Below are 25,868 nucleotides of genomic sequence, written 5' to 3' on the forward strand. Positions count from 1 at the left end.
CGCCCTCTGCCCCTTGCTGTCAGCCCAGACCCCCAAAACCCAACAGACCCCATCATAGCCCCAGATTCCCTCCCCCCCATTGCGGGGCAGAACTGCTGAGTTTGCCCTGGAATGGTCACACGCAGCGAAGCTACTTTTTCGGAAGCACCGGGCGATGGAGGCACCTAACCTTTCAATGGAGTGAAAAAAAAATCAAAGGGCTCGGCTTATTCGGAATAACTTCGCAATCGGTTTCAGACGTTCCGACACTCCAACGTTACGGGTGCTGCGAGCACAGCTGAGATTAGAAACTTCGCGGTAAGCTTTTGTGAACTTTTTAAGCTTCTGAAGTACCTATTTTGGAGCCAGCTTACGGCATTTGTGTGATTACATTAATTCTCAGATCTCCTCCACCACAGATGGTTTAGCGGCTGACGAACTGAATTCTCACAGCGCTGCATTACTGTAATGGAAAGTCTTTGGAGACATGAAAACTCTCAAATGCATTACAGATGGAGAGCGGGGATAATTGCCAGTCTGCTTTCCATTCTGCCGTTCTGAAAAATACACGCGTGTGCCGGGTCTCTCCTGTTTTAGGGACGTCACGCAGAAACCAGGAATGGCGAGTGTTTGAGGGAGGAGATACTCATTCCAAAATGGTGGGATGTGTTTCAGAAGCAGATACCCCCCTCCCCAAACAGTCAGGCACCATCCCCAGCTTCTGGTTAGAAGCGGCTGATATGCAATCAAAAGATTCCACCAGAATCCAAAGTAGGGATCCCAGTCAGATCCAGTGGTGCCTGGGAACATCCCAGTATTTGAGGATGACGTCACGAAGATCATGCCACATTTATTCATTATTCTGAAAGTTTTACCAAAAGCAACTTTTAGTTAGTAGAGGGAAGGGTTTCAACCTATGTGTTCTTTGTGGGATTTGAACCCACACCCTTTGTGTTTTTAGCATAATGCTGTACTTGTTATGGTTCAGAGCCCTTGGGAAATCGGGTCCTGTGATGGCTGCTTTTTTCACACCTTCTTGGTGTTGCTGCTGGAGGAACAGGGGAGACACTGTGGCAATCAATCAATCAATCAATCAATCAACAGTCCCCTGTCCTGTAACCACGACATGGTGAATTTATGATCTGTTTGGCCCCCTCCTATGTGGTGGGGGGGGGGGCATGTGCCAGGCCTGGTGCCTGTCAAAATCCACTCAATGGGTTCGCTTCATGAAGTCATCCACTGTTGCCGAGAGACGCCCCTCTACGAGTTGGGGGGGGGCTGGGCCTGGCCAGGCTTTGGGGGGCCAGGATCCCTTGGAGGCCAGGCGTAGCGGAACCCGTTAAAAGGACCGATGACAATAGAGCCCCATTTATTTACCCGTCGAACCAGCTTCTGAAACGCATGGAGCAAAATTCCGGAAATTGCTTTGGAGTGTCTGTGAGCCTGGGAGGCAATCCCTGGATGGGGCCCTAAATGGGGTGAGGGGGTGGGTTTAATCGACTGGAAAGGAATTTCACATTGTAAATCACAGCCGTCATCGATCACTGAAGTCGCTGGACAGAGGAAAGATCTCACTCCTTCTTTATAGCAGGTCTGTGTTTCGCCTTGTGGCCAAGTGTCACGCAAGGTCGGCTGTGGAGGGTACAGCGGCATCCGCTGATCAGCTGGCCGTAGCGGCAGCCATTACAGTCAAGGCACGAGTCATCCGTGCCCCCATGCTCGTCCCTGTCCTCTCTTGTTTTAGGGAACAGTCTCCCTCACACACACAAGCACGCCCCCTTCATACCCTGTCATTTCCATCCTTTCAGCTCCGCAGGGGCACGCTGACGGCAGTTTGAACCCCTCCCTGTAATGAAAAGGATCGGCTCTCATCCCATCATATCTTGGCTGTCCGCCCTCCATATGCTAATGAACGCCAGAGCGTGTGCGCGTGTTTGTGTGCGTGTGTGTGCGCGTGTGTGGGGGCCACCGTGCCTAGCATCACGGAGACATTTATGGTCGAATTATATGATCGTGTTCAAGTTTTATTGCCGTAATATTGTTTATTTACTGTGCTTCGTCATCATCTTTATTCGCTATGGAGGCACGGTGCCAGAAAGCGATTCATTCAATATCCCATTTCTGTGTAGTACTTATGCTTCCAATTTATTCAAAGGCATGCATACATTTTATGTATATGAATTGAATCAGTGTTCTTAGTGCCAGCGTTACAGGTCTAGAGTTCGAATTTGACGGAATGAGAGCAAAGCAGGAATAATCGGGGGAGAGGGAGGTATAATCCTTCCTCCCTCGACGACGCTTAAGACTCTTGGCGGTTTTTCCTGGCCACGGTGCTCTGGATCACTTTGCATTCACCTCCTCCCTCCCTCTGCTGGCGCACGGGCAGGATTTACCTGCAGGCAGTGCCACGTGGCATCTGGGCTCAGATGCGGGGCCCTGGTAAACAAGCAGGCTTGGGTCCGGGGTGGTGAGGCGGAGTCGTAGCAGAAAATGCTCACTGCCAGTGAACCGTAAAAGGGCAATTGTGCGGAAAGGTGCGACTGCGTAAAAGATCTTATTAGTCGCGATTATTGCCACCACACTGAAACGGGGGTTGCCTGCGTGGGGGCGGCAGTAAAGCCGTCGAGTTGCGCAACGTCGAGTGGGAATTGATATGATCAGTGGTGGCAGACGCCGAGGCGCCCCGCACTGGTCGCGTGGCGTGGCGGCAGTGCAGCAGGGAGCCCTGGCCGACTGGCGCAGGATTTGGGCGTGGTCTCAGTCTCATAGCTCCGCCCATTGGACTGGCTGGGGGGAGGGGTGGAGCTCCGCAGTCCCGGATTGGTGGGTGTCACATATCTTTAGCCCGGCGGGGGTTACCCATGGAGACTAGTGAGGCATGCGTGTGAAACAGAGAGATCCTCATACACTGTAGTGAGTTTGTTGGGCTGCACTGCCTGAACTATATATATAGTATAAAGAGCATGTGTTGTAATATTTGGAATATTGATTTTATCAGCAATCTGTTAATTACTGTTCAGTCTACACCTTTACCCCCTGCCTTTTCCTTCATATCCTCCATATCAGCATTGGCTAATTACTCCATTTATCATTCATTCCCCCCCACACACATGTCCCCAGCTCCCAGACTTTAATGGGCTGCTGTCACGTACCATAAGCCCATGATAAATGGTGATCTATTTGTATAGCTGCTGGCTTCTTCATAGGCTGGCCTCTCCTCGCTGCAGGCTGGTCTCTCCTCGCTGCAGGCTGGTCTCTCCTCGCTGCAGGCTGGTCTCTCCTCGCTGCAGGCTGGTCTCTCCTCGCTGCAGGCTGGTCTCTCCTCGCTGCAGGCTGGTCTCTCCTCGCTGCAGGCTGGTCTCTCCTTGCTGCAGGCTGGTCTCTCCCCACTGCAGGCTGGTCTCCTCACTGCAGGCTGGTCTCTCCTCACTGCAGGCTGTCCTGGAGCAGTGGCATTAGTGCTGCTTTTGACTTCTCACCTCCGTCCGCATTGCGCTCTCCCACCCTTCGAATTTGGGCTCCTTCTCCTCCATCATCCCTTTATGCTGCCCCCCCCCAAAACTGTACAGAGGGCTGTGATCCGCCCGTGACCAAAAATTGTTCCGAATGCGCACCGCAGACATGAAACCCAAATGCTGAGGGGGAAAAAAAATGGTTAATTGTGTGCGACATATTTGTGGTTCGGGCAAATTGTTCTGCCGTTTATTTGCATCCAGAAATGAGCTCGTGCCACAAATTTGTACCACTTCCTTTCAAATTAGTGGACGCGGGCAGAAGTGGGGCGAAGGTCGGGCACATGGAGCCTGCTGCAGAGGGGGCCCCCGCCCCCGCCGATCCTGAGCGATGCCGTGACTCTCCAGTTTAGGCTGTGCCCAGTGCCGTCCGCGTCCCCGGCTGGGCGCACTGCTGGCCTGGGTCATGCCGGTTTGCAGATTTAGGAATTAGGAGTGTTTTATAGGTGGACGGCGGTCAGGAAGGGAAGTTCCCATAAAGATTCACCCATGTGTGAGTGTGTTCAAAATGAGTATTTGAATTTTGCAATTGAAATTATGGCTGACCAATATGAGGCTATAGTCAGAACTTTATTTGTTAATTGGAAAGTGCCAGAAGCCGAAGGCCATTTGAGAGCGCCAGTCCCGGGACATGTGACAAAACACAGTGCTGAAAACATGCTGTGTATTTTTGAGAATAAATGTAAACTAATAAACGATGTGAAATTGTGTGCAAATTGGTCTGGAAATGAACATATACACCTGTTTTATTTTATGTTATTATGTTAATGGTTTTATTTTTTTAACCAAATCCGCCAGATCCACGCAGATAGATCTCAGAACATGTTCCAGCAGAATCTAGAACAAAATGTAGTAATATTGATGCTTGAATGTGTTTTGAGACTGACGTAATTCGCTAATGTGTAGGATCTGAATCGTCAGCAGCATGTGCCTATGGGTGGGTCCTAGCTTAACTCCACCCACCCTGTCACCTGACTCTTCTGTCCCGCCTTCTTTCTGTCTCTGTAGCGCCTTCAGCGGTGTCCATCATTCACCAGGTGAGCCGCACCGTGGACAGCATCACGCTCTCCTGGTCCCAGCCGGACCACCCCAATGGGGTCATACTGGACTATGAGCTGCAGTACTATGAGAAGGTAAGGGAGCAGAAATGGGGAGTGTTGGATGTGGGGAGCAGAAATGGGGAGTGCTGGAAATGGGGACAGGGGGTCACTTCACTGCCTGGTGTGTGGGACTTAAACATGATAAAGTGACAGCTTTGACCAAGGACTAGTCACCAGGACACAGCGGGAATCAGGCTGTCGGGGGGGGGGGGGGTCATTACACCTGTGTGCTAATAGAAAATGTATTGATTACAGTAGGAATAATATTATCTCTGTCAAGATAGCTTCTTAGGTTAGTGCCCCATCTTGGGCTGTTCCCTGCCTTCTGCCGGTTACGTCTGGGATAGGCTCCGGACCCCCGGAACCCTGAACAGGATAAGTGGTTACAGAAAATGGATGGATGGATGGATGGATGGATAAAAGGAAGATTCCACTTATTCCCAACCCAGGCTCCTCTTTAAGAAAACAAAAAGAAACAAAAACATTCACCCAACTTGGGTACACAACCAGAGTAGAAGACGATGAGACGATTGTACCTTTAGTCCAGACTGAGCTGTCCCTAAATGACATGCTCATATTCATCTGATCTTCTGTGCTGGATCTCCAGGATCAGTCAGAGTACAACTCGTCCACCGTGAAGAGCCAGACCAACACAGCAGTCATACGGGGCCTCAAACCCGGAGCCATCTACGTGTTCCAAGTACGGGCCAGGACTGTGGCAGGCTTTGGCCGCTACAGTGGGAAGATGTACTTCCAGACCATGACCGAAGGTGGGTGAGGAGAGGTGGTGAAGGTTCACCCTGTGATGGACTTTGCCCTGGACTGTCAATTTGTTTGATTTTTAAAAAACTGAAGATGCTGCATGACAGTAGTACTGATCCTGCCGTAAAGTAGGTCAGGCTTGTTTCCATAGTGCTCCAGTTTTCTACAAACCGCAATCAGTCTGATACACATCAGCTCCTCGGTGCCAGGTTTAGAGGGCATTGCGTGACGGATTCCGTCTGCCCGCCCATTTGATCTCCTTTTTAATTTCTCAAAAGAACTACTGATTTTAGCTCGACGAATATTAAGTTTTTGCAACTTGGTCATTCTAAGATGACTTAACATCAACTTTCTGCATTTCAAAATCACCTGTTGTCATTGTGTTTCTAAGGGGCAGGTGCTAGCTATGAGGGCCTAATCACTTTTACATAAAGCTTTTTGATGCTTAAGGTTTTCCCGGAAGGATCTTTGTGGTTCTCCTGTTTAGCATCCTGTTACATGGTGAACTTAACAGGTGAGCTCAGTGGTTCATACCTCCACATACCCTGTTTGGGTTTAGGGCTTTGAGAAGATACCAAAATACCACCTAAGAGGTGCAAAGGTTGACCTCTTGTGGGATTTGAATCTGTGATCATTGGGTTACTGGCCCTGGCCTCATGCTGTTATGCTTACTGACCTACAGTTGTGGATATGATTAATCTGCTGTCTGAATTCACTTGCATCCTCTCCCCATAGACCACTTAGTGTACCCTGTCCAGCCAGCAGAGCTGAAAATCCAGGACATTCATCCAGTCCAGAGGGACACATATGGGTCCATACTACACTTACAAGGAGCACTACCGTCAAGTCTAGCAAGCCCATTGAAATTCTCCCTAAATATCCCATTACTAGCATCGCTTAGGGACAGAATTAGCTTGATAGCAGCCTCCCTCCTGCTCTCTACAGGAAGCAGATAGCATTAGTAAGACCTCTGCCAGCAAAAGGGCCGGGCAGCACAGTGCAGCCCCTTACAGCTCTGGCCCTGTGTAGGAGTGGATAGGTAACTAACAGGTGATTGGACAGAAATTACATCGCGGCTAAAAAAAAAAATTCTTGAAGATAAAACAAACATAGGAGACCCAACCCAAGAAGCAGCCGATTCCCAGAGTATGGGGCAGGGGGATGTCGTAGAAAGAGCCAAACCAGAGCTACTCCATTGTACCCTCTGGCCAGAAACCATCATTTCTTAGCTTTTACTGCTCATAAGTCTTACACTTATTATCATTTTTTGTTTGTAGACGAATATAACACCAGCATGCAAGAGAAACTGCCGCTCATCATCGGCTCGGCTGCGGCCGGCCTCGTCTTCCTCATTGCCGTGGTGGTCATCGTCATCGTCTGCAATCGGTGAGTCATTCCTGTTCCCACCCTTTTCTCTGTGGCGACACCAGGCATCATGATGTATTACCCGCCCCCCCCACCCCCCCCCCAGGCCACCGTTATAGCTATTTGTATTTTACCCAGGAGGAGGGGCTTTGAGAGGACAGACTCGGAATACACAGACAAGCTACAGCACTATACCAGTGGCCACAGTGAGTAACATCCACACGCCTCTTCCACAAAAAATATGTTTTCCTATGTAGACCCCGCCCCATTTCTTTTTGCCACACCCCCTCCATGAATCTCCTCTCCTACTGGCTCTTTCCTGCAAAAAAAAAATGTTTAATTTTAAGTATCATTCATCACACTCTCTTTCAAATTATGTGCCCCAGCCCTAGAAAACATTTTTTAAGCACCAGAAAACACAAATCCAGGTTCTAAATAATTTTGTTAACAGATATTTACAGATTAGAGTAGTCTCACATCTATGGGGATGACTGGGATTCTAATTTAAATCCATCACAGCTCCATTTCTACTTTGAGCTTAAGGGTAATCGCACCCCAACCCCCAATTCCCTCAGCTCAAATATTAATGCAGGGACATGGTCTACCCCCCACCCCCCTCGACCTTAGTTATCAGTTTAGACAGAATCCTCTATGCATAATCAATAGGATCAGGTTGCACCAAATGCAGTATTTACAGAACTCGTTTCTGCTTGAGTACAAACAGCATAGCGCCTCGGCAGTGGTACAACCCCCCTCCCCCCCCCCCGGCCAGTGGTACACCCCCCCCCCCCCCCCCCCATCCTGCCACCCCGGTTTAATCCCACAGCGTTGCTGCTTCTTGGCCACACAGTCTGTGGCTCTGGATCATAGCCCATTTCCCGGGTCATGCAGACGCTACCAGTTGAGTTCAGTTGCCGCCCTTGAGGATAGTGCTTCTCAAGTCCTGTCACCAGGGCATCTCTAGGGGAACAGCGATGCCAGAGTTGCTCCCTAAATAGGAATAACATGCTGAACAAGCGGTTAACGCTCTGCATGGCAACTCCTGTCCCCAGACTGAACCTCAGCATATCTGCCCAGGGAGAAACGGTGCTTATACATATTCACTAGCAGCAGAAACTGTCACTTGTTTCTCTTTGTGTATCATCTTGATTATTGTTATGGACCAGTGTGAATCTCCATGTCTGCCAATCATCTGGGGCGAAGATGCACCCCAGACCACCCCTGCTTATGAATATTCATGAGCGGCGACAAAAAAACGGGAGGGGAACCCGCTGAGCGGAGAGCTTGTCACTTAGGTAGATCTGTAACTGGGTTCGGGAAGCTTCTTTTCAACAACGTTGGTCGAGGCATTTGACTCATAGGCTTGTTTGCTTGTTTCTTTTCTCAATGTCTTCTCTGTTAATCGTGGGTCTGCTGGACCTGACCACAGAGGCCAACTGTCGCTCAGATACGTTTGTACTCATATACTGCATGTAGAGGCCAAAGAATTGGACCTGAGACCAGCTGTTCCCTAGTTCTTCCAAAACTCACCCTAAGTCAATTTACTTGTCTGCCAGACTTAAGGGAAACAATTTATTTCTCAGACCAGTGTGATAAGGGCAGTGTTCTAAGCCGCTAAAAACTCTTCTCCCACTGTCTGAACTCCCTCTCTCTGGCAGAGACTCACACGGTAAGCTTACCATGCCTGGGCCGTTTAGCAAGCAAGTGCAGTAAGCTCACCCAAGGCTGCTTATCTGTCCGTCACCGGCAGCTGCAGCATTTTAATCCTGACTCTTAGGTGTGCTTTACCTTGGACCATGTCAGTAATATCAGGGTTTCATCTTTCCCATAATGCACCTCAGCAAAGCCCCACACATTTCCACGGTTCATCTGAAGTAGTAGTTGTTGCTGGCTCAGTGAGTCGCAGCAGATAATTTCTGAATTCGGTTCAGCTTTTGTGTTGGGTAAAAGCAAAGTTCAAACACACAGAGCCTCAACAGAAAATTGCACAACTTCCCTGATGTCATTCTCTTCCTTCATCTCCATTCCTTGCATTGTTTCCTATTTGAGGAATTGCCTGTATTGTAGCTGCTTGTCCTTTTTCCAAGTGACTCCAGGAATGAAGATCTATATAGATCCGTTTACATATGAAGACCCCAACGAAGCCGTGAGAGAGTTTGCCAAGGAAATTGATATATCCTGCGTGAAGATTGAGCAAGTTATTGGAGCAGGTAATCGGACACCCAGTCAAGTGTAGTCCCAACATCAGAAATGGACTTAAACAATTAGCAATAGTTTTGCAAATATATTATCATGACAAACTAATTAGTATTATTCAGTTTTCTTACTGGGACATAAATGCCATTGATGGAGGAGATGAAGTTCACAAATTAGGAAGATGAGACACTAGGATAATGAATTCCAAAGCTCTGAAATAATTTGTGGGAGAGAGAGAGATGTTGGTTTGAGTTGCAGCAGCACACAGTCACAGCAACCTAACCATGCCATCAGCAGGTTGGAGTAAAGGCATCTTGGTCTGGCACGTCTTTCCAGGGTCACCAACACATGCATCTGGTGTGACACACATTCAGACTCTCACACTCACATAAGAAATCTTAAGGCAAATTCCATTACAAACCTAAAATTAGTTACATCAAAAGCATTGGGGGTAGTTTGCAAACCCTACAGACTATTTACAAGGTAATAAAACTGTTACGTACATGTAAATGTGTGTGCAGACTTGTCTCAAAATGAAAATCTCACTTGAACCAGCTGACCAAAGTTGGCAACTCTGTCTTTCCAAGGGGAGTTTGGAGAGGTCTGCAGTGGGAATCTGAAGATGCCGAACAAGAGGGAGATGGTGGTGGCAATCAAGACCCTGAAGTCGGGCTACACGGAGAAGCAGCGCCGTGACTTCCTGAGTGAGGCCAGCATCATGGGCCAGTTCGACCACCCCAATGTCATCCGCCTGGAAGGTGTGGTCACCAAGAGTAGCCCAGTCATGATTATCACAGAGTTCATGGAGAATGGCTCGCTGGACTCCTTCCTCAGGGTGAGTGGGCTGGGCTATTCTTCTGCTCCATCTTATTTACTTTGTAACTTTGAGAAACCCCAGTGCATCATGGTCACACCATGAATTAGTAGTTGTAATGAAAGTTTCATGAACCATTTGCTGTATTTTTTTCATCCCACTAGATGGTGCTCTTGGTTTGCTTTGGGACATGCTTTGATCCCTTTTTTAAACAAAGGGTGAATCTCAAAACCAAGAATGCAAAGACCGTACTTGTGGTCTTGGCAAGACCACCATCTAGGGATTTTTATTGTACTCGTGTACTTGTGTCCTTAGTTTTGGAACTGATCTTCAGCAATGGAAGATGACATAAAACAGTATTTTCGTACTCATATTGAGATTCACTCAGAGAGCACCATCTAGTGAGTTCAGAAAATACAGCAAATGGTTCATGAAGCTTCATTTAGCCATCACTACTTAGTAGGTAGCCTGCTTCAACTTCAGTGTTGGATTTTGTCCGTTGCTGGACTCCTCTCTAAGCTAAGGCCTCCACTGTAAGTTTTGCCCGAGCCTGTTACCATACTGCATTAATAAATGCACATCTTTACATTTTCAGCACTATCCTTAGTAGAGTATTACTTTGTTGATGCTGAGTTTTGCATTAAAGTGGGAATTCTTAAACCAGGCACCACCAAATGAAAACAGACCAGAACTAGGGACCCCATACAGAGTTGGTGGGGCATTACTGACATGACTATTCCTTACTCTGATGGGGGGGGGGGGCATGAACGTGAATGTTTTTCACGATGTGTGAAATACCGACATTCCGTCAATTTACATCTCTGTGGACTCCCTCCCGCGGCTCTCCGGACCCCAGACTGAAAACTGCTTTAGAGGTATCGCTTACTGTGCCCCCCCCCCTGAAATGGACAGACTCCAGCTCTCCCATAGTCCTGTCTCTCTCTGCTTTCCTTCTTCATTACAGGTCCACACTCTCTGACCCCAAACCCCAAAGCTCAGGAGCAGATGAAAACTGATAACAAACTCGTTTTGCATTTTATCACTAAAATGATTGATTATACAAATTCAAAAGTAAAATGAAGCATCTATCTCATCAGGATGTCATTTTCCACAGTTTGTCATCTTGTCACCTCACACAATTTGTCCTGGAAAGGTAGCTAAACCAGTCCACGGACATGATTCCTGATTTCTCTCCAGAGTTGATTTGGCAACTTCCAGATTAATTTCTCCCTTTAGATATGAAGTGCAGGCATTGTCAGGTGCTCCATATACAAAAGCACATCATTCTACCTCGCGAAGAACTACCATAACCACCATGAAGATGATCAATAATCACGCAGCAGAATATTTAATAGGTTTCTTTAGTTTTTTTTTTCTTCTGCAGGCAGTTTCTGAGCTGCACTGCGGCTAAAGGCCCTTTACACCGTGAAAGACACTGAGGACAGCTAGAAAAAAAACTAAAACGTGATTCCGATGCATAAACAGGCCCTGCGGAGGGGGGGCATGAGGCCTTAACCTGTCCCGTGTATGGCATGCATTATCATGCGATGCACAGAGACAAGGATTAGGAACCATTAAAGATGTATGCTTTTGCATGATGTCACAGGTGCACATTTTTCAGTTTATTCATTATGTTAATGCATCATAATCTCATGTATTATTCATGACGTCCACGATGACATGCCAGCAACTGGCAGATACTGTAGGCCCCCACCAAGCCGCCTCCCCCCTCACGTTTCCACCTCCCTCCATTTTCCTTACTTCGTTCAGTTTCAAATTATTACACATGGAAAAAAAATTAGCCTCCCCGAAAGTCAGAGGTGCCAGTAATATTTACATTCCTCCATAAATGAAACTGCAGTGTGACAGTGGAATTTTAATAGCAGGAAATTTTTAATAGGAGGGGACCTTCGTGGAGTCATTGCCATTAATTGGCTTCACTGCACTTTTGAAGTGCAAAAGAAAAGCCATTTTTTATTGAAATTTCTGAAACGCCTGGTCTTGAATAACAATGGATTCTTCCCCCCCCCCCTTCAGTTTTGTTTTGATCAGAGAAACTGTGTTCCCCAAGACATCAATATTTTTTTGGAAGGAAAAAAAAGATATTTTAAGAAAAATCCATGTTTCACAGCAGTGTGTCACAGCTCTGTGAATGATAAACCCACCATAAACAATACCTTTATTCTCAATTGCCTGTCATTTCGTATGTCATCCTGACAAATGTAGACTGAATTTTGTTTTTTTCTTTCCCACTGGCGAATTAAACATGCTTTTTTGTTCCTTGTCTGTGCAAATAGTCAGTGGTCCTGTGATCAGATGGATATGTTCCAGAGTGCTAATGTAATATCCTCTGACAGAGAACAGAGAAGGCGTCATCAGAGGAATAAGCGGTTTTACTGTCTGTATGATTTGTTGAGGGGGAGTTTAATCCAGTGAGAAAAAGTGTGAAGGTTGGAAAATCCACTTCCATTCCCTTGACTTCTCTGTAGCTGTTTGCCAGTGTTAATGCCCTGATCTGTGTCAAAGGCGTCCAGAGCGATTTGCCCACTAGCCTAGCAGATGGCTGTCTCTCCCGGCTGGAGACCTCGAATATTGTCGGTTCTCTTTAAAGCTTCATGGTGTCCGTCTCCATGGGTTGTGTGCCGCAAGGTTTTAGAGAGTTTCAGACACGGTGATAGATGATAAAACATATGGTAAAACCTGAAGTCGAAAATATATAGTTTCCTGCTGGGATAAAATTAAACAAAGACAGGAAAAAATTGAGCACTTGGAAGGAAAAACACAGAGACACACACACACATTCCTGTCAGCATTTTCCTTTTACTGATGTTGGAGAGTGAGAGATTTGTTTTCCTTCCACTTCAGCCTTGTGGAAGGTTCCGTTTCAGCTCTGTGTCATTCCGGCTTCCCCACACTTGTGGCGGGTAAAGAAAGCAAAGAAAAAGTGGCGGGAAAACATAGAGCGAGTGTAAACTCCTCACGACCTATGGAGTAACGGGCAGCCGGTTCTGCTGTGTCTGCACGTAGCAAGCGGGGGAGCGGATTGATCGAGGCCGACAGAACAACGTGAGGCATGGAACGCAGGGTGAGATGGGGGGAGCAAAAAACAGCTTCATCAAATAGTAATAGGCTTAGTGTGTGAAATAAGTGGCAGAGTGGTAATTAAGCTAAGCCCCTGGTCCTGGCAATATATGGTGACCATGGCATGGAGCCTCAACGATGCCTCGCGATTGGCTGAAACCCACATCAGCAAAAGCGTGAGCCTGCATTTTCTGAACAATAATTGGCTAGGTTTTTTTGTCTCCAGTTCCTGGAGTGTATTTGTGTGTGGGGGGGGGGATGTTTGAGCATCATGAATAATGGATGGAGTTTTTTTGCGGCAGATCGCGATTGGGGACGGAGGACAGTGAGCTAGACGACATGGTGCGAAACTGCTTCGCCTGTTAATGAGGGTGCTCTTTGGGGTGGGGGGGTGGGGGGGATGCGAGACAGGGAGGCAGGGAGAATGGCTGAATCGCGTACGGCTTTGTGTACCACTGCACTGAGTGTGATTATGGCAGAAAGAGCCAAGGTTTGGCGTAGCCGTAGCTCCTGGCGTCCGGATGAGGGTCGGGGAATACAGGGGAAGGACTCAGGTAGACGTCACTGGAAGTCGGCAGAAGGAGCCCAGGAAAGTTGACATGCTACTTATTCAAATCGACAGTGGTTGGAGCATCTCAGAAATGGAAGCATGCTATTCACAGCTACTGATGGCAGTCGAGACATACCAGGAATGCTAATGGAAATTGCAGTTACTACTGTCAGTAGTAGGACACTCCTGTAATGCTATCGTGCTATTCAGAGATACTGACAGAGCTACTAGCAGCACACGAATGCTAGCATGCTACTCACAGATAGTTACATAGTTATTAGCAGTACACGAATGCTAGCATGCTACTCACAGATAGTTACATAGCTACTAGCAGCACAGGAATGCTAGCATGCTACTCACAGATAGTTGCATAGCTACTAGCAGTACAGGAATGCTAGCATGCTACTCACAGATACGGACAGATATTTTGAACAACTCATGAATGCCAACACAGTATTCACAGCAACCGACAGTGCTGCAAACAGCTCAGGAATTGAGGAATGTTAACACGCTATTCTCAGCAACTGACAGAATTGTAAACAGCCCAGGAATGCTAACATACTATTTGCAGCTTCTAACAGAACTACAAACAGCCCAGGAATTCCAATGTTCTACCAAATACTGACAGAACTGCATACAGCCCAGGAATGTTAATATGTTATTTGCAGATACTTCCAAAATAACAGCAAACTGAGAAAGCTAACATGGTGGCTTTGCTTTCCTCCAGCAAAACGATGGGCAGTTCACGGTGATCCAGCTGGTGGGCATGTTGCGGGGCATCGCCTCGGGCATGAAGTACCTGTCTGATATGAATTACGTTCACCGGGACCTGGCCGCCCGCAACATCCTGGTCAACAGCAACCTGGTGTGCAAGGTGTCCGATTTCGGCCTGTCCCGCTTTTTGGAGGATGACACTTCAGACCCCACCTACACCAGCGCCCTGGTGAGCATGCACATCATCAGCATTGTATAGTATGTTAGAAATGGCTGTACCTTCTCAATTGCGTGAAATGTGCAAATGACGTGTATGTTCAGTGCTCTTTTTCATTTGATTTACAAGTCTGTAAAGTGCTTAACAATAGCAACTGACTTTGGATAAGACTAAACATGTAGACCATCATACCTGTGCGGAATCTCATTTCTCTTGGTCGTCATACATGTGTTCTCATGCTGTCACAGGTTGCCCTTCACATTTTAGGGAATGGACTGTATCACTTGTACTGTGACTACACACCAAGGATGGTTCCCCGAGCTGCTCGTGCCTCATATCACGCATGAAACATTAGGAGTTAGTGCTACTTCTTATCCTATTTTACTTGAATTTGCTTCCTTTCTCATTCCTAGGGGGGGAAGATCCCTATTCGATGGACTGCACCTGAAGCAATCCAGTACAGGAAGTTCACATCAGCCAGTGATGTCTGGAGCTACGGCATCGTCATGTGGGAAGTGATGTCATACGGGGAGCGGCCTTACTGGGACATGACCAATCAGGACGTGAGTACTTAATGCTGGAAGTATTTTGTCCTCTATAAGTCTCATTCAGAATTCCATGCTTTTTTTATGTTCTGTCTCCAGGTTTATTTTATTGTTTACAAATGCACTGCAACTGATTTCCCTCCTGGAGAGAGTCTCCCCCTAGTGGTTAGGTTTCTCGATGGCCGCCTTCTGCAAAGGTAGTCTCAAGAAAAACATTTCTGACTTTTTGAGAACTTAGGCTTAAGCATAACAGTGCAGCATGAGTGACTTTGCCATTCTGGATTTGCATCGGATTTGCTGGCTTAGAAGGGAGGGTGTACTTAAGGAAGAAAAACACGCTGATGTAGATCGGCGGTTCAGACAGTGCCCGGCTGCAGCCCCCGGCTCGCGTTTCCAGCGGAGTGTGTTTCTTTCTGAAGGAAACAGCCTGTGCTAACACTTAAAGCATCTCAAGAGCTCCCTGCTTGCCATTGCTGATCAAAGCAAGCCGCACGCACTTCTCCGCTAAGTGTTTGCCAAGTCCAGAAAGGCCGTTGGATTTGGATAGTAGGGGGGTTGGGGGTTGGTTCCTTGAAACAACAACAGGGGGCATTTTTCTGGCTCGGGTGAGTGCAGTGGTGAATAAGGTCTAAGATGAAGGTACACGCCCATGAGACCAGCGTAGATCTCTCCTCTGCTGATAGTACACCAGGCAGGTGCCTTTGAGGATGGAAGAGGCCTCAGATTGGGCTGCTCACTCTTTGTCAGTCTCTCCAGAGGGTTTGACGCTCCGGTTGCAGTCAGCTTGGCGTGTGAGGCTTAGAGAGATGGAGTCCAGTACCACAGGTATTGTCCAGAACTGAATTCTTCAGCTCGACATGATTAAAAAAAAAAAAAAAAAAAAAAGGACTTCGCCTAAATTACTACAGTGGAACTAAGATCTCTGAACCGAAGAGTGTAAAGTTTTAGGGTACTTCAGGTGCGCTTGCTTTGCCTTCCACCGAAGCCACAAGTGTAAACGTTTTTTGTAAAACAAGCCGCCATTCAAAGCAAGGTAGAAAAAATGGTACTGGGAGGAAACGATCTGGGGCCAGTTGGGGAGTGGTCTGCTCTGGGACGTGAATGAAAAGCAGTGTCTGTAATATTATATTCATTATTTTCAGTTGTCTAGCAGATGATGATATTGAAAGTGATTTACACATGCTTACAGTTCACATTTACGCAGCTGGGTGTTCCTATGTTCCTATTTAGGGATTTTTAAATTTAAATACTTTCTCATGGGCAAAAGAAAAGTGCAAAGAGCAGGGTCCCCCCCAGGTCGTTAAGACCATGTGGAGTTCTTAACTGCTACACAAGGCAAAGTTGGGGGATTCTTAGAGTTACGGGCAGGCAGACTCTCTGTAATAAAGGCCCACACATATGTATTTGGAGATCCAGGCAAGCCAACTTCCAATGGGAAGCCTCCCTGGGCTTTAATCCCCGCCCATTCCTCCTCATGTGCTAATTACAAGGGTCCTGTAAATCATTCCCCTGGCCCTTCTAATGCAAGGCTTGCCATTGGCTACATTTTATTTATGGCAGGATTACCATTCATGCCTCCTAATGAAAAACACACCTATGAAAGCCGGTTGTAAATCATACTTTGATGCTTCTTTCTCTTCATACTGAGTTTTCATAACTATTTATTGAAAGTATTTATGTTCCCTACCCATGTTACCTCAATCCTGCCTCCAGGCTCTCCTTCCCAGGTTCGTTAAATGTATGGAATTTCGTATGTGAATTCTGTGGATTCGAGGGACCAAGGGCTTCCTCTTATATTGCTTCATCATCACTTGCCTCCACCCCCGCTAAAAATCTGTGCTTTTTTTCCCCCAAGACAAACACATTCCTGTAACTTTGTAGCCGACCCTAACCCCCCCTCAGCTCGCGGGGTGTGTGGACACTGCACGTAGCCATGGCGTGCTTTTTCACTCTGAAATGGAGGGTTGCAGACCTCCATTTGTCAACAGGAACGTTTGCCCCTCCCAGTAGAACGCTCCCGCCCTCAATCAGAGATCTTTTTTCATGGACTGGGCCGAAAGACAACAGCACGAGTGAAAGAGGTGCAGCTATAGAAACAGTAACAGTAATGCTAAGGGGACTCATACATGCTAGCGTCTCTAATTTGTGCGCATTCTCATCCGGAGCTCAGGCACGGCTGGTACGGAATAATCTCCGGCACCCGTGCCATGATCACCTTCTGCTCGCCAAAAAGCACAGAGAGGCTGGACGAGGCAGCCAGCGGCCCGTGTTAGAACAGACATCTGGGGAGCCGTTAGCATAGCGTGTTAGCGGAGTAGCCGGTTGACTTCCCATATGGTTTTGCAGCCACGGATGTACATCTTTGTTTTTAAACTGCCTCACAGGATTGTTCTCTTACTGTTTTTCTGAATAGTTTTCTAAATATTTGCAAAGTACAGGCTAAGACTTTTGTATGGTAAGATGTTCTATATGCAAAGTAAGGAATTGAACAGAGGTGGATAGTTCAGGTCCAGAAAGCAAAAATCAAGACCAAGATTTTGTTTCACCTAACTAACTAGTTGAGTGACTGGTTGGTTGAAACAAAATCTAGGTCTGGATTTTTGCTTTCTGGACCTGAATTGAACAAATTGTCTTGACTAATTTACACGGCTCTGTCGGACTCCCCTGTGACTCACTGTGTGATCCACATCGTAGCTCTCAGCAGAGAACATCAACTGGTATGAATGTGAGAGCACAGTTGCCTGGTCTCAGCAAACCCAGCTTTTAGCGGCACGGTGTGGAGATCCAGAGCAGTCTTTGACTGATGTATCACCAGCCGCATCTGGCCACACCTTGCTTTCCCAAATGCATTTTTTCCATTCGCTTATGAGATTGCTAAGTCAACACTGAGTTTCACCTGCTTGCCAATGTTGCTTAGTAGCAAAATAATATTGTATTTTTCTTCAATAACTGCAAAACCCAGGGCCCACACAATGAGACGCCCTTTATCTTCAGGCAACAGTCTTGGATTGCCGTGTCCATGAGGGATGAGAAAGGGGGTCGAGTGATATTTTTTTTGGGGGGTGGATGAAAGAGAGAGAGTGACACCAAAACTATGGTATCTGAAAGAGATCAGGCATCTGAAAGAGAGTTGAATCAGTCAACATGAGGAGATGCTGAGGCACATCCAACCATAGGAGGGCCAGGAGATGCACCATCATGCCGTCGCAGGCGGCGGACTTGGGAGATCTGAGTCTGTGCGACACAGTGCTAGGTTCACAGCATGACCATTCACGATAGCCTAAAGCACTTGGACATACTGTAGCCAGTTCTTGATATTGTCCAATGGGAATCTTCTCTGTTTCTCCCAATTCCTTACCCCTTACCCCCCTTGTAGTCCCTGGTAGAGACCACTAGGCTTCTGTATGTTCCCCTACAGGTGATCAATGCCATCGAGCAAGACTACCGACTGCCCCCGCCAATGGACTGCCCCAGTGCGCTGCACCAGCTCATGCTGGATTGCTGGCAGAAGGACCGCAACAACCGGCCCAAATTTGGCCAGATCGTCAACACGTTGGACAAGATGATTCGCAACCCCAACAGCCTGAAGGCCACGACGCCGCTGTCCTCCAGGTAGGGGCCCAGGGGGTGTCATGGGGCCCGGGGGGGGTGTCACTAGCTCATGTAGGAGTGAATGGAAGAAAAGGGAAGATAATAGGGTGGTTTCATCTTCCAGTAGAGTAATTTGTCTGGATGCTTTTATAAGCATAAATCATCAAGTGCAAAATTGCATAATTTGTTTGTGGTGGGCATGCAGTGCAGAGCCTCAGTAAATTACCACCTTCCTGCTGGAAGTGAATGAATTCTTGGGAAACTGAGCCAAGCCCACACAAGACCCCTGCAGCTGAGTATCAGATATTGGTATCATTTAAATACCTGTACCGAACAAGTGATTCTTAGGTCATATTCTTCCCCATTGGTGGATAGCTATAGTAAGATTATACAACAGCGTGAAGTTTTTTGTTCTTGTAATGTTGTTTCTTAGACTGGTGTGGCATCATTGTTTTGCCTGTTGTTCGACAGCTTGGGAGTTCTAATAAAATGATGCCCAGTCTGGGAGAGGCTTGCTTGGCTGTCACCAGCTGAAGCATATCTTGTGCCCCCCCCATCCCCCAGCTAAAATTATATTCTTGGCTGGCTGTGCCAGTGATGTGCCATCACGTACCCCTTCGAGAAAAAGCACGGGGATGGAAGGCATGGGTGGAAGGGGCATGAGCGTTGTGGTGAGACAGCACGGCATTGTGGGAATAACATAACATCCTGAGACACCCACCGTGATCGAGAGGTTCCCGCAAAGCAGGCAGCACACATACACACACACACACATGCACACAAAGGTAATGGACCCACACAGAGGGGAAAGTCAAGTGTCTTTTCGGGGGAGGGGGGCTGCCATGGCATCCTTACAACTTACTTTATCATTAAGGTAACTGTTATCTGCCCAATCCATAACATAGCTGTTCTACATACACCGTAAAAAAAATTCCATTGTTTTTACGGAAAAAAGCTGGCAGCTGTGGTTACCAGAATTATTCTGTAAGAAATACTTATGTAAACTACTTTACAGAAACATTTGTAAATTTTACTGGATTTCAATGTAAAACAACCACCAACTACATGTAAAGTTTACTTGGTTTCAGTGTAGAATAAGCAACGATTAGTAAATTATGCTGAAATAACTGGTACAACAGCAGCATGGCCCTGCTGAATTAACAGAAAGAAGATGTTGAATCTACAAATTCACTATGTAAAATGTTACAGTTTTGGTATGTGAAATTGACAGGGTGTTTTATAAAGCTGTTTACTTTTTTGCCGTATTTTTCTTACAAAATCATTCTGGTGACCACAGCTACCAGCACTTGCTTGCCGGGGAAAACATGCTCTTTATTAGTAGTCCTGAAAAGACCTACATCAGACACCCAATGAGCACCGAACCACTTATATACAGGAAACACAAGGTTGTCAGACGCTCAACTGTAAGACGCATACACGGTGTGAGATTTACGTAGGCTAATTACATACGAGGATCGGACAGGGTACACATAAGACACAGGTAAACACACGCACAACAATAAGGAAATATAACCATTAACAATAACAACAAAAATACAAGCGCTATTTACAACTGCACGCGGGGCACGCAGGGCATGCTGGGACATGATCCCCGCCGGTGCTACAGTATTTTTTTTATCACTCCAGTGGAAAAATACCTTCTTATCAACTGAGCAGAGGTGTTGCCACGAGGTGAAGTTCTGACGGTAGCCCCGAATGTACTGCAATTTCAAAAGCTGCCTGACAAACCAGAAAATCCTGTGGGCTATTTCTTTGCTCCTAAAAAAAAAAGCAAGTGTTGATATATCACTTAAAGTTTTATCTGTAAAGCACAGAATATTAATTTGTAAAATATAACACGGTTTCTTTCAATATAAACAAAGTTGACGTGATTCAAAAAATATTATTTTCACACCGTTATGTTGTAATTTTAACTATATTGTATTGGTTTTTATATTACAGTTTGTATGCGTTTAAAGTACAGTAATTTAACTCTACCAAAAAAATATTTTTTCGAAACATATTTTTACTGAAAAATTAACGGTTGTTTTTTGTTAAGTATTTTACAAAATATTAATGTCAAATATATGCTGCTCTATTGTTTTTCCTTTTACAGTTTTTTATGTCGTTATTTTACAGAATTTCTCTGTTAATTTCACAGACATTTTTTACAGTGTACCGTTGACGCTTTTCAGGGCCTGTGCCTGCCTCAATTAACACACATTTCTTTAAGTGGAAAAAAACAAACAGTCCTTTGTAGATGCGTGTATTTTCTGCTGTTTGTTTCAAGGACGTATGCTTCTCGTTACAGCAAACATACTCAGACTGGAAAAGTGGTCACCGTCCAGCTTAATTTGTGTTTTTCCTGTGAGGTCCAATGCTTAGCTGAAATAGCAGTGTAATTTTTAAAAGTTTATCTGTGCCGTACATTTTGTTTCATGTTTCCTTTGGCAACGGGAGGGTATGTAAATAGGACTCTTTTTTTTTTTTTTTGTCCCAGTAGATCGGTGACTTGGATGGTCTCCGGGGGCCAGTCATAATTCAAAGCAGTTGTACAAATTCAAAAACAGTGCAAGGTTAAGTGAGCTTTCTTCCCAAGATGAGTCCATGTGAATATGCAGTGCATATGAAACATACAGATTTTTAAGATAATGCTTTAATGGCTTGCTTTTATGGAGCTGACAATTAAAGCAGACGTAGACAATCTTTGTGAAAAGGCAGAGGAAAGACAGCTCACGTGCGGCGATAGTAACGTAAGAACGTGTCTCGGTGGAAATCACATACGCGCCTCTCTGCATGTCTTCAACTTACCTTTAATTAAACACATAATCACACGGTACAACACATACAAAAATGCAAAAGTTTGCCATATGATGATCTAGTGGGTAGCTGTCAAGGACACTGTGGAGATGATGATGGTGCCTTTTCAGCCATCTGAGATGGCCAGAGAAGAAAGAGCTGTCACATTTATCTACATTTAATCTGTGGTTTATTTTATGTAAAAGATGACGTGCTACTCTCTTCCGTCAGCCTGTCCTTGACAAGGAAGACCGACTGTGAGAAGCTGAAACATTTTTTTTTGTCAAGTTCCTTAACAGGACTTAGTTAGCTGTGATTATTAGGTGCCGTCAAGTCGAAGTCAGCTTTTGGCAACCATATACAGTACAGGCCATTTTCCAGAATGTCTTCTGTCTGTGTCTACAGGCTGCAGATAGCGGTAGAGATTGTTAATATAATCCATCTACTCTCAAAGAGAAGGAAACTGACCTGAGCATCCTAACCTAATCAGTGTTTGTGGTCAGAGGGGACTACGTGATAAGTATTCCACATTCTGTATACTTAGACAAAATAACATTCCCTGTACTTTGTTTTTTTTTAGCAAACACTACAAGATGTGGGCCCTCAAGCCTTCATATCTCCTCATCCACTGTCTTGCCTCTGTTGGTTTTGATTCTCTGTTATATATGTCAGAATAATCAGACCAGATGTTGTCCTTATTTTGGTATGCAGTATGTCCTGATTTGTATTTCATGTGCCTTTTTGTTTGCTTGTTATTCTGGACTTGGAGAGGCCCCCAATGGCACACAAAATGATACACAAAAAACTCCTGTGTAGCTCATGGAATGATGTTGCATGGTGGACACTTTATTGAACCCCAGCAGGAATTGTTCCTAGAAACCTATTTTTTTCTTTCCCTGATATGTCACCAGCCCTGTGACCCACCTTGCTGTAACTGTTTTGTCCCCAAGCTTGCTTTTCTCTCTCTGATCTGTAAATCTGCTCTGCCTGAAGTGTAATTTTACTGTTTCACCACTGTCTTCCTCTGCTTCATGACTGTGTTCCTGTTTCACCTCTGATTTCCTCTGTTTCACCTCTATGTTCCTCTGTTTCACCTCTATGTTCCTCTGTCTCACTCCTGTGTTTCACTCCTGTGTTTCACCACTGTGTTCCTCTGTTTCACCACTGTGTTCCTCTGTTTCACCTCTGTTTCACTCCTGTGTTTCACCTCTGTGTTCCTCTGTTTCACTCCTGTGTTTCACCACTGTGTTCCTCTGTTTCACCTCTGTTTTCCTCTGTTTCACCTCTATGTTCCTCTGTTTCACCTCTATGTTCCTCTGTTTCACCTTTATGTTCCTCTGTCTCACTCCTGTGTTTCACTCCTGTGTTTCACCACTGTGTTCCTCTGTTTCACCTCTGTTTCACTCCTGTGTTTCACCTCTGTGTTTCTCTGTTTCACTGCTGTGTTTCACCTCTGTGTTTCTCTGTTTCACTGCTGTGTTTCACCACTGTGTTTCTCTGTTTCACCTCTGTTTTCCTCTGTTTCACTGCTGTGTTTCATCTGTGTTCCCCCATCTCACGTCTGTGTTTTGCCGTCTCGCCACTTACTCTCTTCCTCCCTCTCTTCCTCCCTCTCCCCAGTGTCCACCTGCCCCTGCTGGACCGCAGTGTGCCAGACTTCTCCAGTTTCAGCACTGTGGACGATTGGCTGGATGCCATCAAGATGGGCCAGTACAAGGAGAATTTCGCCAGTGCCAGCCTCAGCACCTTCGACGTGGTCTCGCGGATGACCATGGAGTAAGTGTCGCCCAATGTGGGGAAATCTGTCAGGGCCAAATTCAGTGTCTCTTCCAAACACCTAAATCTAGGACGACACCACTGAAGGACAGATCTGGGGGATCTTGGTAATTTTGATTCTCCACATTTACTGTGGTAGGAATCCAGCCCTGTTTTCACAAATTTTTTCCGCTTTATATAAATATTACAATGGGCGTTTCCATCGTTGCATTTTTGCTGTGTGGATCAAAGCCAGTTTTTCTTCACACAGTTTCCAGGGAGAATTTCAATATCATCTGGATCAGCAGTTCCCTAACCTCTCAGTGCCCCCCGGCCATTCCATATCTTTATTATATTTCACATCCAGCACAACCTGATTCAGAAGATTATGTGCTTTGAAATTAGTTGATTACATTTTTTCAGATTGTCTGGTGGTTGAATAGAGCAAATATATGAGTGGGCTGCGGGCTGGTTGAAGAAAGCGTGGGAACTGTTAATCTGGATTATGGTTTTACCTTTTCATAGTGCAGAGTGCTTAGTGTGAGGGGAAACAGTGTCATTCTATGCTGGAAGCAGCCCGGAGGTGAAAGGTCATTGTAATAAAAATAACATTTTATAATTTTTTCCATTAAAACATTGATTCACAGAATCCGGATACATGTGGCGCTGCGTTCGGAACGGTCATTCATTTCCAGAGCGTTGTTTCCGCTCTCTTGTTAAACCTCAGTAGACCTGGAGTTAATATGTTAAAAAAAACCTTTTGATGGCGCAAGAGAGTCGGATTTTTGGGGAGCGGAAGTGCAGCCAGTTGATGGCTACTTTCATGTAGTGTCACCTCAGCGAGTCGAGAAACTGGAGATAGACAAGTAGAAGCCAGTGTCGTTTCGGGGCCGAAATTCCCCGTAAGTTCTTAGGGAAATTTACGAACGAGAATGAAGACAAAGTACCAACTGTCACTCCCTCACTCTTTTGACAAGTTTTGAGTTACACTTTGGCTAGACAATGTACCAACAGGCGGGGAAACGTTCATTACCACAATTGTTTTGCAAACTTATTACTGACAAAATACTTATTGTTGAGCCTGTACATGTTTTTCATTCTGACACTGGGAGATTGTCCCTCCCTCATTGTTACTAATGATATTTTCATAAGTGAGGTACATTGTAGTGTGTGCAAACAAAGGAAATGTGTTTGTTAATAACGGTGTTGTGCAATGTATCTGAGTGTGAGAGTGATATTGTTTGTAGATTAGTTTGGAATCTAACAAAGCTATTAAATCTTGATGCAGCGGCTTGACGGTTGGCGTCCGATCCAAGTGCTCAGCACAATGGGATTCTTTGTCAGCAGTGAATGTCGGCACCTGGCCGAAAAGGACTCACTCTTGCACAATTCTCTCCTCAGCGATATTCTGCGGGTGGGGGTGACGCTAGCGGGACACCAGAAGAAGATCCTGAACAGCGTCCAAATGATGCGAGCTCAGATGAATCAGATCCAGTCTGTGGAAGTCTGACCCACCAGAGAATGGCTGGGGGAGGGGGGGCATCTCGTGGGGTGTGTGTCGGGCGGTGGGGGGGGTCTTTTGATAGACCTGGAACCCGGTCTTCCTGCCAGATCTTCTTTTTTTCCTCCTGTGGCACCCCTCTTCTGCTCCCCAGCCCCCCCCCCCCCCATAATGCTCCATGCCTCACTCACCCACCTCATCCCCAGCTGAGTGGACAGGAGGCCTGAACAGTGGATCAACAATATCCAGGCCTCAAATCATGGGGCTTACAGCAGGTGGACTCAGCCCTGTATTCTTACCCCCAACTACTACAAACCCCCTCCCCTTTTTGTCTAGTTGATTTTATTTTTGGTTTTTTTTACTTCTGATTTTATTTCTTCTTTTTAAGGATTTTGTAAAAAAAAAATGTTAAAAGAAATAGCTAAGAAAACACAAATCTATATGACTATAGATTGTATAATTATGTAAACAAAATGAACTGAACCATAAGGGTGCCCTTTAAAAGGGCAACAAAGCGAAGCAGATGTGGAGTTTTTTTTTGGGGGGGGGGGTGGGGGTGGGCACATCTCCCAAACAACCTGAGATTTTTTTTTTTAAGTTTTCCTTTGTTGAAAATATGTAAATTAAGAGGAGCGTCGCGTCCTCTGATGAAGAGAATCGATGACAAAAGACGCTGAAAGAAATGGAACAGCAGCTCTTATAGACGACACAGTAAATTGGAATCCGTGACACAGATCCTCCTGCTATGGAATAGACGTCTTTGGGTGAGCCTTGCCTCTTGGATCGGTATGAGGAACCTCATTGATATGGCGATTTAGAACGTGTAGACAAAGGAATCTACAAAAAGAAGTTCCTGGTTAAAGAGGACCTTTCTCTCACAGTGACTAATCTCTTTGACAGTGTGGAATTTGTGATGAAGATTTTCTTTGCATCCCTTTAAATGGGACAAATAAGGTTCTGTTTTTTTTTTTTTTTACTATTATTTTTATTATTATGGTCTGCCAAATGGAGATGCCCCCCCCCACCCCCCCCATGCCATGGATGTTGCCATCATGTACATATCAGTCGCAAGCAATCTTGTGATGTCGCCTCTGTCCAGACGCCGTCTCTGAACCTCGCAGGTGTGTCCGTGTCAGGATGTCGCAGATGTTCTGGAAGGACTATAAGGCCGGTATCATGCGCTTCTGTTCTTTCTTTGTTTTTTTCTTTTGAAACATTAATGGTGGACTTTGAAAGGACGGTAGCATCTGAAACGACATCATACATTTTTCTTCCAGTTTTTTTTTCGGGCTTATTCTTCCCTCGGTTGTTTACAAAAAAAAAAAAAAAAACAGGGAAAAATGTACTTATGTGGAGAGAACCTGAATGAATCTGTGTTTGGGTGTGA

The 25,868-nt window shown here is 45.8% G+C and overlaps 1 protein-coding gene across 5 annotated transcripts in view; it reads left to right on the forward strand.

The window, feature by feature from the left end:
- The window catches only part of ephb2b (eph receptor B2b), a 113,954-nt gene extending 88,449 nt beyond the window's left edge, over window positions 1-25,505 (forward strand). The window contains exons 6-16 of one of the 5 annotated variants that reach the window (XM_023827556.2): window positions 4,500-4,624; window positions 5,199-5,361; window positions 6,631-6,739; window positions 6,857-6,924; window positions 8,806-8,928; window positions 9,502-9,749; window positions 14,087-14,302; window positions 14,704-14,853; window positions 18,254-18,447; window positions 22,846-23,001; window positions 24,382-25,505. In XM_023827556.2, the coding sequence (XP_023683324.1) occupies window positions 4,500-4,624; window positions 5,199-5,361; window positions 6,631-6,739; window positions 6,857-6,924; window positions 8,806-8,928; window positions 9,502-9,749; window positions 14,087-14,302; window positions 14,704-14,853; window positions 18,254-18,447; window positions 22,846-23,001; window positions 24,382-24,490 (1,661 nt within the window). In that variant the 3' untranslated portion in view covers window positions 24,491-25,505. Of the gene's footprint in view, window positions 1-4,499; window positions 4,625-5,198; window positions 5,362-6,630; window positions 6,740-6,856; window positions 6,925-8,805; window positions 8,929-9,501; window positions 9,750-14,086; window positions 14,303-14,703; window positions 14,854-18,253; window positions 18,448-22,845; window positions 23,006-24,381 lie in introns of those variants that run through there. The other 4 variants (XM_023827558.2, XM_023827559.2, XM_023827557.2 and 1 more) reach the window with 4 other exon arrangements.
- The last annotated feature ends 363 nt before the right edge of the window (window positions 25,506-25,868 follow it).

The sequence above is a fragment of the Paramormyrops kingsleyae genome, chromosome 8 (assembly GCF_048594095.1).
Source record: "Paramormyrops kingsleyae isolate MSU_618 chromosome 8, PKINGS_0.4, whole genome shotgun sequence".
Lineage (NCBI taxonomy): Eukaryota > Metazoa > Chordata > Actinopteri > Osteoglossiformes > Mormyridae > Paramormyrops > Paramormyrops kingsleyae.